Source organism: Xiphias gladius, chromosome 18 (genome assembly GCF_016859285.1).
Source record: "Xiphias gladius isolate SHS-SW01 ecotype Sanya breed wild chromosome 18, ASM1685928v1, whole genome shotgun sequence".
NCBI lineage: Eukaryota > Metazoa > Chordata > Actinopteri > Istiophoriformes > Xiphiidae > Xiphias > Xiphias gladius.
The window spans coordinates 5,954,055-5,968,673 of NC_053417.1; the positions used below are offsets into that span (position 1 = coordinate 5,954,055).

At 40.6% G+C, this 14,619-nt stretch overlaps 2 protein-coding genes across 7 annotated transcripts in view; one reads left to right on the top strand and one right to left on the bottom strand.

Moving 5' to 3' along the window:
* Positions 1-684: 684 nt before the first annotated feature.
* Positions 685-4,626, top strand: LOC120804394 (twist-related protein 2-like). Of its 3 annotated transcripts, none has more exons than XM_040153842.1 (3): positions 685-1,948; positions 2,193-2,452; positions 3,677-4,626. In XM_040153842.1, the coding sequence occupies exon 1, from the start codon at positions 1,093-1,095 to the stop codon at positions 1,738-1,740; it is 648 nt and encodes a 215-aa protein (XP_040009776.1). In that variant the 5' UTR covers positions 685-1,092; the 3' UTR covers positions 1,741-1,948; positions 2,193-2,452; positions 3,677-4,626. The 3 variants fall into 3 exon arrangements, with proteins under 3 accessions (XP_040009776.1, XP_040009778.1, XP_040009779.1); XM_040153844.1 differs by having other exon boundaries at positions 685-1,879; XM_040153845.1 differs by having other exon boundaries at positions 685-1,611.
* Positions 4,627-6,943: 2,317 nt separating this feature from the next.
* Positions 6,944-14,619, bottom strand: part of hdac7a (histone deacetylase 7a) — a 60,650-nt gene continuing 52,974 nt past the window's right edge. For all 4 annotated transcript variants that reach the window (XM_040153830.1, XM_040153829.1, XM_040153832.1 and 1 more), the window contains 5 exons: positions 12,007-12,125; positions 11,448-11,581; positions 10,750-10,831; positions 10,383-10,521; positions 6,944-10,204 (listed from right to left, as the gene is read on the bottom strand). In XM_040153830.1, coding sequence (XP_040009764.1) covers positions 10,162-10,204; positions 10,383-10,521; positions 10,750-10,831; positions 11,448-11,581; positions 12,007-12,125 — 517 coding nt within the window. In that variant the 3' untranslated portion in view covers positions 6,944-10,161. The remainder of the gene's footprint in view (positions 10,205-10,382; positions 10,522-10,749; positions 10,832-11,447; positions 11,582-12,006; positions 12,126-14,619) is intronic.

The window sequence follows — 14,619 nt, forward strand, 5'->3', positions numbered from 1 at the left end:
TTTCCTTTAAAAGTATTGTGTACTGTCATTTCTATTGCTCTTCAATCACTGAAGATGACCTGACAATTGAAACAATGTAATTTTGTTTACCGAGCAGAAAATAAACAATGAGGTCCCTAAACATCATTACTCCATCTGCCTGGAATGTTACATCTTAAAAATATCATCATTTCACTATCTCCAAAGCAGAAAGAACTATCATGTGGCAGAGGAATGAAGGTGAACTTTGTCCAACTTTCAAACCAGAAAAAAAAACATTTGTGGAGCTTCTTTTACAGTTTTTTTCTTTTCTCTGAACTCTATAAAAAGAAAGCGATGATGGTGCTGAGTTGTGGAGAAGGGACACAGGAGAGGACAGAGAACTAGGCAGCGAGAGGGGGATGGTAGCGACTTGCTTTGGAGGAAATCTGGAACCTATAAACTTGGGCAACTTCTATGACAAGAAGCAAACGTCACAACGGTTTGATTTGGTTGGCTGTACGACACACCTTTGTCTCCGCCTCGTCGCTATGAGTGGACCAATCGCTTAAGATTAATTCTTCCTGTTGTCTCAAGCTCAGCTGTCCAAAAAAAGTCCTCCCGGCCAATCAGTTAGTCAGATGGGTGGGTAGTTGAAAGTTTCATGGTCTCCTCCCTTTAAAAAGTCAGATTGCGGTAGCTGCTGTCTCACATGCAGCTAAAGGAGCGGGGCATGATAACAGTCCGGTTTGCCGATCCAGTGTCCACTGACAGAGACTGGAAAGAGTTCATTGGCAGGTTTCCATGTGTGTGGATGAAGAAGCACTTTGGCAATCCAAAACTGAATGCTGATTACTCTCCCATTTTTGACTGGCATGTTTGGGTGTGACAAAGTGTAAAACTGATAACTGTTGGAGAAGAAGAACGACACAGCAGAAGGCCAGAGAAACACGTAACGTAACTGAGGGAGTTCCTGACGACGAACAGAGCACGGGAAAACTGTGTGAAGGAAGGAGAAGGGGAGCGGAGAGAAACATATTGAAGGAAAGACAGAAACACTGCAGATATTCAGAAGAGTGAAGGATAGAGAGTCACATAAAGAAGAGAGACGACAGAAGAAAAACGTGGCCAAGCATGAGAGAGGAGGAGCAGTCTAATGATGACCACCCTGAGGGAGGGGTGGTTTTCAGCAAGGAGAAAACGGGAAGAGCACCTTCTAATGCATGTCCCGTTGTTGTAGCAACGCCGGGGGTCACCGGGCGTAAAAGGCAGACAGGCTCACGTATGGAGGATCAATTTTCCTCAGTTACTCCCACCACATCAGCAGACGATGGCAAGGTCAAGCCAGGGGATGGAATCCAAATCTATACCCCGACTGGACCCAAAAGACTCAAGAGGAGTCCACAGCATCGGCCACCCTCCTCAGGTCCGTCCCTTTCTCCTATCGCCGGTCCTAGTCCTGGAGGTCTGTCAGCCCTTGAGGACCCACATGCTCAGCGGGTGATTGCCAACATCCGGGAGCGCCAGCGGACACAATCTCTGAATGAAGCTTTTGCCTCGCTGCGTAAAATAATCCCTACACTCCCCTCTGACAAACTGAGCAAGATCCAGACCCTTAAGTTGGCATCACGCTACATTGACTTCCTGTACCAGGTACTTCAGAGCGATGAGATGGACACTAAGCTGGCTGGATGTAACTACCTGGCCCATGAAAGACTGAGCTATGCCTTCTCTGTCTGGAGGATGGAGGGGGCCTGGTCGACCCTGTCTGCTGGTCACTAACCCTTCCTGAAAGCAAGATTTGTCTTTTGACTGATGCCCTAAAATGTATTCTAAATTCCTCATGACGGAAATATTCTTACTTGACACAGACAGCTGACCAATGGCCGACCAGTGGACTCACACTATTTAACACCACAAAGTAAATCTTCTGTTTGCCTCATTGGAATGACTAATGACACTTGATGAGAAGATATTTTGAAATTTTCATGTGAGCATTTAAGCCACTATCCCTTCATGAAAATTGTATTAGCTGTAGTTGTTGTCAAACATATCAGGTGTAATTATGGATTCTTGTGATTCTGTTGTTTTGCCTGCCAAAAGCAGCTACTACTGCTCATGTGTGAAGGTGATAGGTTTGGAGAAATGTATCACAACAGGGACATTGTACTCAGTGTATGATTCCTAGCTTTTTAAAGGATTTTTTTTACGACATTTGTACTCTGTTTACTTAGATCACAAAGGAAGACAGGACAGGCGAGAGACAAAAACGGCTGGACTTCATTCAACATTCATTCAATTCAACAAGCTGATGGTTAAGGACGCCCTGTCCTAAATGTTGCCTCCACGTACAGCATGGCTCATTCTGCTGGAGCCCTCTGACCTCTCGGCTTTTTTGGGTTCCGAAGCTTGACCTCTGGTTTCATCCTCATCAACACCCTTGATTTTATCACCGTAAATGCCATCAGTGTCATCATCATCATCATCATCATAGGTATGCATATTTTGAGCCACATTTGATCTTCATTTCATATTCTATTTAACTTAATTTTTGCCTTGGGTGAGCAAGTGTAAGCAAGTTTTGTATGCAGAGGAGGGATTAGAAGAAGGTCAGAAATGGAAAGACAAAATTGGATGTTTCAAGACAGATTGGACCTTTGCATTTCCATACCCTTTCAAGTCCCACTTTTCCGAGACTCTGACATATTATGAATCAATGACCACCTCTGAACCCAAACGACAGTGGAAAAAATAGCCACAGGCAGCCGTCATCCTGACTTAGGTTTCTCCTCTTTATACCAAAACCAAGCCCCTTTGTTTCTTCCACGGCCAAAAAAAACTCTCCTCTTGAAATCTTTCCTCTCATTTTGGCCCAAATTTGCTTGCGTTGCACGAAACCGTGATACAGCTACAGCGAGCTGACGAGGAGGCGTAATGAAAACAAACGGTTTCTTAAAGCCATGAATCATGTGTGTCACCATCAAAGGGGAGGCTGATATGCCTCCCTGCTGGGCTCCCATAAACCACTGGGAATGATGGAGGAGGTGAGAGCTGATTTATACACACAAAATGAACATATAGTACAGGCACAGTTGTAGTCGTGCACACGCTCCACTGCACAAAAACACACACATCCCCCACGTCTTGAGTTTTAAAAAGAACCCGAGTGCCTTTTGCTTTAAAAGTTGACATCCATAATTGCCAAATTATTTACATGCACTGAAGCAACAAAAGCCAGTTTTTGTATTGCAGCTCTGATTTTGATCTTACTTGAAAGAGAACTAATGCCAAGCAAACATCAAGGTTCAGCTTTCATTGCATATCAACAACCAAACTACGAGGAAATGGGGGTTGACATGCTGTTTGTATTCAACACATATCCATGACAAACCGCTTCTTCCTTCATTGCCAATGTGCATGAAGCCCAGCAACCTATCATTAGAATGTCCCAGGAAGGTAGCTAATGTTTCCAGTTCCTATGAAGACTTTTACTGAGCCCCACAGTCAGCACAGTGTGGTCTCAGAAGGCTAACCTTCGTTGACATGTTGGAAGACACTTGACATTTAAAAAGAATTCATTTCTTGGAAAAATAAAATTATATCTTTTTGATAATCACTTCCCCATTAATGTCCAATGTGATGACCACAGTCTCCTATAATGGATATAATGAATTTAAGTGGTTACCACAGTAACATTCTTGCATTTTTGTCTTTCCAGCTGCTGAATAAAGTGACTGTGATCTTCCCTGTACATCTCTACTACTTGCTACCATATCTGCCATTCTAATCACATGGACTTTGATGAAAATGGAAACCTCTAGGGACCTCACTTTTGGATGAAAAAGACTAAGAAAAATGAAATGCGTTTTGATCAGGATGAAGATTGACATTGCGGAAAGGGGATATTTCTTTCATCGGGAAGAAATTGACAATACAAGTCAAGCTGGAGCAGTTTTTTTGTTTTAAACTATTTTCTCCTAGATATAGGATTCTAAGGAAGCATATATAATATCTGTCAATGGAAAAAGACTTAACTTGCAGTTAGAGCAAGAGTTCAGTCTCAGCAAGCATTTACTTGAAGTATATAAGGTGTGGTGCTTTCCGAAAATTCACTGACACTGATACAGTTATAAATATTCCTAGCAGAATTCGATTTAGTGATACATACAGCACACGTATTTCTCTGAAAAATAAAACTGTCTTCAAACTTTTCCTGAGGTTCCTGTTGTTTTGCTAAAACTGGTTGATGAAAGGTGCAGAGATTTATACTGGCACCACACCCTCTTTGTCTCCTGTCTCTCTTGTTAAACTGTCTCTCTTGTTTTCCCTTCCTTCCTCCTTCCCCCGGTCTTTTTTTTTTTTTTAATGAGGTCTGTGTGCCTTTGCCTGGTCAGTCAGGAACAGTTAATTCCTCCAAAAAGAACACATTAATGTGCAATTAAGGGCTCTGGGAATATTTATAGCCTGTTTGGACTTAAATTTTAAATTGTAGCCTGATCTTTTCAGTTGTGTATCTTAATGCTCGAGCAAGCGTTCCATCATTAAAACTTTCACCCAAGTTTGGAGGAGAAAAAAAAAAGGAGTAAACAGTGAAAAAAAGATTAGTATAGCTGAACTAAACTGATTGTGTTAGAGTAACTTGCTATTGTAATTAAGTGTCACCAAATGTTGGCCATATTTCATGATGTCAAATAATGGAAAATAAATGCTCCTGGCAATGAACAAACCGGTAGTCGCACATCCATTATAAGACCTCATAGATCAGAACAACAATGCACAGGTCTCTTCAGTCTACTGTTTTCGGTTGATATAACTTCCTGGTATTATTTTAATCCACATTGTGAGTTAATCAGATGCAAATTAGTTCCAGTCTAAGGTAGAGTCTCTCCCAGATCTGAAGACAAATAAAATTGAGGTATATTCTGACATGGTTTGAAAATGAATATTATTAGATTCAACATTTAGCTGTACTTTACATCAAGTTTATGCGGTGCTCTGTTTTCCCTTCCTCTAAAAAACTACAGCATTCTTCAAAAATTGGTTTGCAGTAATGTGAAGTATACGTGCGATTTCAGTGGGCAAACACACCGGTGCAGCTAGTGAGCTCTGCTCACACTGACAGGTGTTTCCAGTTTTTCTGATTAGACCTCTGCACAGGTTCAAGTCGGGTGGAGTTGGAATAGAATATGCACATCTAACGGGAGACATAGGTAGATGTCAGTCAAACAGTCAGTGGCAATGCCTGTTTTGCTTCAAGTTAAGTAGCCATGCTGGTTTATATGGAAGGCTACTGAACAATGTTCTCAAATTGCTAAAGGGCTGCACATCGCTCATGCCTGACACGTTACATGCTATATTGTTATTATACATTGATATTTTCTCTCTGCCTCCTTGCCAGTAAATCTCTGTCAGACCTAATTTTTTATCTTTGATCAGTTGAAGCTCATTGCTTAAGTGAAATTTTTGTTGACAGACCTGAGAAGTTTGCTTGTTCTGTGGGAGGAAAACTATTTGTGCTTATCATGTGAACACTTCACAGCTGAGGTCAATACCACATTAACGTCCCGTGGAATGGATGGGAAGTATGTTCATGACATCCAAGCATTCATGTCATCTCAAGATAGACCGACTGATTGAAACAGAACACGCACTCACTGACACGGACAACATTTACTTCATAGACACCACAGGCACCTGCTGGGCACGCTGTATAGAAACACAGGCAGCATATCGTTTAAATGCTGTCACTTGTTGTGACCACTAACAACACTAAAGGAATGACACATACAGAATTGTATACAAGTGCTTACTTAGCCACAAACTCATTAATGTCAAAAACACATTATGACCAATGACCAAAAAGGTGATGGCTGAATCATGTCCGCACTTGTAATGTTATCATGTCTACACAGTACAGAAAATGAAAGATTTCTGAATGAAATGCTTGTGTGACTACAGTTGGTTGTCTGGGGCTTAAAAATCACTACGCATTTTTTAACCCATATGTAACACAATATTCGGCTTAATTGCGCTGAACTGAAACCGTCTTTGTCTGATGTAAGGCATCTATATTTGTTTGCTTTTTCAGACATATCTGCATTAAAGTCTTAAACTTAGAGTGTGTGTCCTTTTAACTTTAGGAGTGCCAGCCAGTTAAAGCTACTTTCAGCCTTAGGATGTATGCTAAATAAAAGACAGAAACTAGTAATTATGGTAACATGGTATGACATGGACGTGGTATTAAGATGGGTGATGTTTTTGGCAAAAACAGCATTAGCTGGTGAATGACAACACTGGTCTGCAATTTGTGGTAACCAGCCTCTCACGCTGCATATTAAAATCACGCCTTAATGTGCTCTCCCAATTTGCTAGCATTATAGTAGGCTTATATCTGCTGGTTGATACTGTCTAAACAGCTGGAATTAAAGCGGAAAATTAGCTTGCTAGGGACAAGAGGGCGGGTATCAATTAAACTGCACACATAAATATTGCTAAGTGGCTTGTTCCTGCCGTGTCAGTGGTACCTCTAAAAATAATATTAAAATCTTTCCTCAGTTTTCTCAACTTTAAACTAATATTCTTTAACCTAACACACATTATTTGATTCACAACTAACTTTACTTCAGATCCGTTTCCATACAATAATAGCATGATAATGCTCAGTGCTCCCTTAAATATCCATAAATCTCATCTGGTAATATTCCTTTTTATATAGTTACTGCTAACATTTAACGATTGTATTCAATTTCATCACATAGCTTTTTAGAAACAGAGCTTGCGACAAATATAATCATTGTCCTTTTTTCATTAAGCATTTCTTGGTCAAATAATTTACTAGGAAATAGAATCAAAGTATTGTGAAGATTATCACTGTTATCTTCATTTACACATAAGTTATATGCACTTTAATATTATGATGTTTGGACGAAAAGGAAATATAAAAATGGGCTTATACTGGAAGTTATTTTTTTAATCAAGAGGAAAAGACAAAAATAACAGTACAAAATAGAAAATCTTTCTATACATACACATGGTAGGAAATGTAGAGGAAAAATAACACATACAGGTAAATAATAAAGAATAGCATGAAACAAAGATTTCAATGTCATGTTTATAGATACAGAGTTGGTGTAAGTCCAGTTAGTTAAGAGTTACCAATACACATACTACTGAATGCATCAAGGCACATGTGTGAAGTGTATTTTGGTCTTGAAGTTTCTATTTACAGTGTCTTTCTTTAAGAGGGTACAAATGACATCAGTAATAAAGGGGATTGAGAGTTGAGGCAATAGTGGCCTCTACATAAGACAAAAAAAAAAAAAAAAACAGCAACTGGGAATATAATACAGGAGAGGTCACTTACAGTATTAGACAGGCACACAAACATAAACACACACATACTAACACTTGCAAATGCATACACAAAACAAACGTGACAGACGTTTACATATGAACTAGTGCAGATGCATGCAATCACATACACTCACTCTCTCACACACACGCACGCACTGACACGAACAACATTTACTTCATAGACACCACAGGCACCTGCTGGGCACGCTGTATAAAACACAGGCAGCATATCGTTTAAATGCTGTCACTTGTTAAGAATACCACTAACAACACTAAAGGAATGACACACGTTACAGTTGCACTCTTTACAGAATACCAATCCTCCAATCCTACTGCTCCATTCCTTAATAATTCCTACTGAGATTGAGCAGCAGTGCAACAGCAGACAGACCTCAGCAGGACCTACTGTCCTTTTGTCCAATATAAAAGCTCTGAGGCCTTCTGTTGGAGAGACGATGCCCAGGGCCTGACTAGAGCAAACTGAACACTCATACAGTTCCCTACCGGGATGCTAAACTGACAATAGGTCCTTCAGCCAGTCATATAAACGTCCTGTGCTGGTTATGCTCATTTCAATCTAGATTTTACAAAATTTACACATAAACATCAAATCAAGTCTGTTTTTATCTTTGCCAAGTTGAAAATAGGACTGAGCTGCTTATGGATGTACAAACTCAAATGATAGCTCTAAAGCAACAATTTTGAGACAAAGTCATGAGGGAGTACTAGTCCAAAAATGAATTTCATTATTCTCAGTCTCCTTAAAGAGTTTTAGTGTCTAGATGTTGCTTTAGAAAGTTTAGCACCCTAAAATTATAAAAATCTGGGGAAAAAATGTAAAATTTTGTCAAATTTAATTATTTAGACTCAGCTAGGCTCTAATCTAAAAACATTAGTATTGGTCATCAAAAGCCTAAATTGGTCAAACCTAATGTGCATGAAAAATCGATTTCAACAAGCTTTGTTTTGCTACACAATAACTTCCAAACTAAGAAACATGCCTTACGGGCCCCTATAGCAGGGCAGTCAGAAAATTCTTCAAATGAATGATCAACATGACCTCTACTACAAACATGATAGACTGATGTGTTTAGTGTGGCGCTGTCTAGGTTGACTGTAACAAGACAAGAAGTGCAGCTACTAAGAGTCACATATGGAAAAACACTCACGCTCACTTACAAACAGAACACAATGCATTAGTTTGCTTAATTAGACTGCGATGATGCCTGGAACTCCAAAACTACTTTTTTTAGATAATGAACGAAACATTCAAACATGGCCAGGTCACCATACTCATTGTCAAACAGAATACAAAAGTCTGCATATATAAAGTTCACCTAAGTCCACAGGTTCAAATGTCATCTTTTAAAAGTAGAGTCACTGTAAGAGCAGTATTCATACTGGTCCCTCGTGTTGCTTGCATACAGTCCCATTGCCAAGTGCAGACTGTTTTAAGGCAGTTTTCTTTGGGTGATGTCCATTAAGTGCATTAACATTATTGCCACTATAGAACAATACGATGGTCCTCAGTGGTGCCACGGTGGAATGAATGCTCCTTTAGTCTCAAATATTAACAATAATATACAGTATTCAATACTAGTGGTACATCAATAGTTCATCATTGCTTTGTACATGTGTGTGTAGGTATGCGTAAGTGAATGTGTGTGCATCTAAGACAATGAACAGGAGAGAAAATGATCCTGCTCTTAAAATCTTGCCTACTTTTCAGATTAACTTCATATGAAACACAACTGTACAGTATTTCGGCCAATACGTGTCCTCAGATTTAGTCAGAGACTTCATAAGACATCTCATGAAGAGTGGGAAAAGATATAGCGAACACCATTTCAACCAAATCTTCAAAAAAAAAAAAAAAAACTATTAAATAACCTAGAGAGAGGAGTTGTTTTTTTTTTCCCAGAGCTTTGGAATTTCTTATGGTTCACATTATGGAATGAACAGTGCAATTAAACAACAAGGACATGTGCCCTTTCTTTGTTTCTACAAAACCACAGTTGTCCATTTTGTGTCTTCAAATTTTCTCATCCCTTGAGTTCTTTGCTGTCGTCTTTTAGTGGTTAAACTGCATGTAATGACATCATTAAAACAGACAATCTCTGTGTCTTCTTTTCCATATTCTGCCTTTTTGATGTGGCCACTTCTTCTTTGTTGATATTTTTGCACATTATCCATCAGGCATATGTGTATATTATATGCTTTCACCCGATGTCATACAGTAGGTTCATTCTGCGTCAGCCATTTTGCATCCCATTTGGTCGACAGTTGCTTCAACTCTGATAAGGGAAGCAATGTGGCACAAGAGAAAAGAATTTAGAATCCAAAGTCATCTACTTCTGAAACCAGATGTTGGACCTGTCATTAAGGCAAAATTAAGGCAACAAAACAGCTGGTGGTACATAGTGCTTCAATAAGAATCAGAGCTGGACTCTGAATTCTGTCTGTTCCTGTAAGAGCTGTGGTCACAGAGCTGTGGATCTGGACCTCTGAACATACGCACAATCCAATGTCAGTCAGGAGACACGAAAAGTCTACTAAAAATCATCTTGTATTGCTCTTTGGTGAGGTTTCAGAAGGTTTCCCAGCTGCAGGTTGTGCCGCTGGCATCAGCTGACTGGTTACCAGCATTGAGGTGCTCATACGGCAGGTCTGTAGAGGTTCAGCATTGTGGGTTGGTGGATGTGCATGTGTGTGAATAAGGCAGATAGGTGGGGCTCAGTGGCATTACAAACGGATCCACTTCATGGTTATGTGACAGCGCAAGAGATCCGAGGCTACAGGTTGGGCCCAGTTCCTGAAAGTGAGTTCTGTGAGGTGATTGGTCGGATTCTTCTACATGGAGTCACTGTCATGCTCCATTGGTTCATCGGGGAGGCTAGAGAAAAAAGTGAAAAACAGACATGAGTGCAGAGCTGGGAGGTTTAGTGCAAACATGAAGCATGAACGTGTGATTTTTGTCTGTGCTTGGTTGCATGAGTGTGTGCGTGTGTGTGTGCGTGTGTGTGTGCGTGTGTGTGTGTGTGTGTGTACACGAGTGAATGTGTGTGTTGTACCTCTTGCTGGAGAGGACTCCCACAGACAGCGAGGCCAAAGCATTGACAGCATCTGTTTCCTCACAGTCTCTTGTCTGAGCAGCCAGGTAGGACAGACCCACTGATCCACTGTGAGCCTTCACACTCTGCCAGTACTGACCTGCAACATCCAGACACTTACAGATTACTGGTGTGATCATGCAAACAACACTGATGTGGATCCTGTTCTGATTCCAGTATCATTTCCAGAGGTCACACGTTTTGATTACAACAGTAAAAAGAGGAGAAAGGGGATGGACATGGCACTCAGTTGACTTTGACAGGATTAAGTAAAGGTCAAAATAACAAAAAAAAAAGAATAACTGAATAAAGTATTAGTGCTGCTCACTTTGTATCTGTATGACAGTCTGCAGGGAGTGGACTGCGTTAGCATTGGGCTTCTGAAGTAAGACTTCTTCTGGCAGTGGGTCCTATAGGACAGAGAGGCAGCCATGAGGACATAATCAAATTACCTTTGTTTTTTTTTCATCTTTTCAGTGGTGAAATGGTTGGTTAAGAAGTGACTGAAGAGATATGTAAGGCTGACATGATTACTGTTATCAGGAACAATTTTCTACTCCTCAAAAAAGACATGCTTTAACTAATTCCTTGTCTAAAAAAATCATAATTACTGAAAATAATGAAAAAAACGCACATTGTATACAGTATGTTGTACTAAATCACACTATGGGCTCCATCAATGTGTGTGCATAGGCTAATTTTTCCCACAAATAGTTTTCTTAATTTTCAGCTGGGAAAGGTACCGAAGGGGTAAACAGCCCATGCTTGCTCTGATGTAAAGTCCATATGATGGAGAAAATATCTGAAATTTGGTTTTTACATTTGAAACTTCCCTGCCTGTTGGGAAGGTCACCTGCCTGTCTTGCCAGCCCTTTCAAAACCCCCTGATATTCCACAAATTCAAATTACACAAACCCTGGAAAGCATTTCAGCACTGAAAATAGATGCTTCCCTCATCTGTTGGTTACACAGATTATCTTGGAGCAGAGACATTTATAAACAACTCCACTACCCAGCATGCCTTACCTGTAGGCCCAGGAGTGCACTGACACAGGCTTCAGATGCGTCACAAATAGCGGTAAGGTCGTGACCTCCCTCAAGGGCCAAAACCAGACGACCCCCTGCTAGAGACATCAGCTGGCGGGTCAGGACGCTGAAACCTGTGGTACACAAACACACAAACACACACAGAAATGTTACCATGAGGCATGAACCATACAAAAGCCAATAAGAATAAAGCTTGGCAGGTAAGCTGCAATGATGAGACCACGTACTGCAAAACAGGCTTTGCTATAATTTCCAAAACTCTATAAAAACAAAGGTATATTTTTATGTTGTGGAGCCTCCCACAGAAACATACCAACTACTAATTACTATAATTATGGTTACATCAGTGATGAAGCGAATTACAGTACAGAGCACAACTCCTGCTCTTTGGTCCAGGCTTGAAAGGAGCTGTAATAATCTATTAATATCCGCAGGACGATAAAATAAAGTTCTTATTGCCATCCCTTGCTAAAAACGAAACCTTGAGGTAAAGACTGGAGGACAGACTGTGCAGTCTGTGGTAGAGAACTATGCTTACATTTGGCAGAGACCTTGTACCCTCCAAGAGGAGCAGGGTTGCCCTCAGCAGCATCAAATCCAGCCGACACCAGAACGACGTCCGGGGAGAACTCCTGGGCGATGGGCATCACCACAGACCTGTAGGGACACACACAGAGCCCAATGTAACTTAAAGGGACTGTGACAAGATCTCTGTGTTGTTGCAGTTCCTAGTGGTTGCCAATAGAGGTTGATACAAGTCATATGTTACACAACATTTTTAAAGATAATGCCAGCGTGTAATTTCATTTTTCCTTTTAACCACTAATGCCAATGGAAAGTCTTTTTTGTTTTGACATGTAATGTCTGTAATACCGCAGGTTTGTCTGATCTCCTTGTCTTAACATGCAACCATTGTTTAATAATAACACATTCAAGAGCTCAGAAATGTGCTGCTGCACATACAACCAAAATCCAACAATTTAAATTACATGTGTATTGTCGTTTTTTTGTCCTGCACATTTGAGCCTTAATTACAGTATGTAGTACAACTGAAAGAAGAGTAGGAGAGGAAATGGAGTGTTTTCTTTAGAGTCAAATAAAAAGCAATAGTAGAATAACACAGAGGTCACAGGAAGGAAGAGTTCATGCACAAGTCTCAATAATAACTTATGAGATGTGGATTCTGTGATTTAAAAAAACAACATTATGCCAGTGATTCTACCTGTGCACACTCAAGAGAGAGGTTTAACACATGCCTGTAGTTCTGGCCAACCGCATAAAAGCTATAAAAGTGCACAAACGCTGCAGACAACGCTTGCCAACTTGGAGCAACTGTCAAAAAGCAACACTTACTGCTGTAAAGTTACTGTAAGTTAAATCAAAATTTGCATTTGTGTTGAATAGGAGAGAAAATCAAAAAAGGGACGAGTAAGTACACACATTAAGGGAGTCAAGAAGGGTCCCTAAAGAGTACAACTGGAACTAACAGAGACACAACACCCTGTCCAAACAATAGTATTGTACTTTCACAGCCAGAGTTGTAGCCCACATCAAAGCTTAACTTGGATTCATTTCATCAATATGCTCGTGTAGATGTCCCTAATATTCAGTAAAAAGTAGCTATTTTCCAAACTAACTGGGCATTTCCAAACTGGACAATCTCCCTGAGATTATAAATATTTATGATCAAGTCTAAAAAAGTCATTAACGTGACAAGTGAAACCAAGGTTTGGCTGATCCCAGACTCAGCAGCTCAAACAGAGCTGACAAAGGACCATTGTTTCTCTGTTGGAGAGGCTCCAGAGACCCGAGTAAGAAAAGTCTGCTTGACAAAGTCATGTTGTTTCGTCAGCTCTTATAGCAGCACAGTGTTGTTTGTGGACAAACAGATGAAGATCCCCTTAATGCTATTGTTATTATGAAGAGAGCAGCGCTGTCCCGAGGAGCAAAGCGGCTCAGCTCTGCATCTTGTTGCCGTCGGCAGAGTTCAAAGTCAGAGTGTGTGAGTCTGTTTCCCATTAGAGGCTTGTCACTTGACTCACGTCACTGACAACACATTGAAAAGAGGAAAAACAGTCCATCTGGGATCCATTTACCTTCATTATTCGGCCTTGGGACTTTGGAGACCCCTCCCCTTTATACACACACACAAACACACACACACACACACACACACACACACACACACACACACACACACACACACACACATTTCCAAACACATAATGCTGTCATGACTGCATGCAGATGAACTACATGAGCTCATAGACATAAATGAGGACACAGAGATAAAACACGCAAACACATTCCAGCATGAGTATATACACGCAAATACACAACACAAAGATATATACAACACATGGATGAAATTCCATGCACATGCAGAGGCAAACACATGAAGTGGTGATACCTTACTGTGTCAAACTTTTATAATGCTGTGTGTTGATGTATGCACTTTGATTTAATAAGTAATATCAATCCATAAAGCAGATCTAAACTTCATCTTAGTCATGTGGATATGAAGTAGCACACACTCATCCCCACACACGCACACACATACACCTAACCGCAAATCCCAAACCCACCTTGCGTGTAGACCCATTAAAGCTCCTGCGCTCCCCCCAGAGAGAGAAACTACAGACAAACTGATGGAAAGACGGAGGGAAGGAGGGAAGGTGGAGGAGAGGGGACGCTAATTAAAGATCAATCAAGGGAGGTGAAGCAGAGGGGGAGAACGTGTGTGTAGGGTGGTGGTGGGGGTTGGGGTGATGGAAAAGAAGGGGGTGAGAGTGAAGGATAAGGTGAAAATGCACCAAAGCTCCCCCTCTGAAGTTGAAGCATATAAAATGTATTCAATTAAATGGCTTATCCTTTTTTCCAGAGCCCATTCAAGTTTTGCAAACTTTATTAATTACAAAGGAATGCATGGTGCGTAAGTGGTGGGTGGGAGCTGGGGGCCTTTTAGATTATTTTCCATGAAAGGAAAAATGCCCTTTGAATTGTTAAGGCAAAGTGCCTCCCCATTATAGCCTGAAAGGATATTATGTGGCCCTACAGGCCAATCATAATAATTTTTAGTAATTCTCTAAAGAAATTTCCTTTCAAAACAGCTCAAAATATTACCAGTCATTCCCTCTCAGTAAGTGCATTG

What these genes read in the sequence shown, in the direction of transcription:
- LOC120804394 (XM_040153842.1), top strand. Translation starts at nt 1,093, where the DNA reads ATGAGAGAGGAGGAGCAGTCTAATGATGACCACCCTGAGGGAGGGGTG.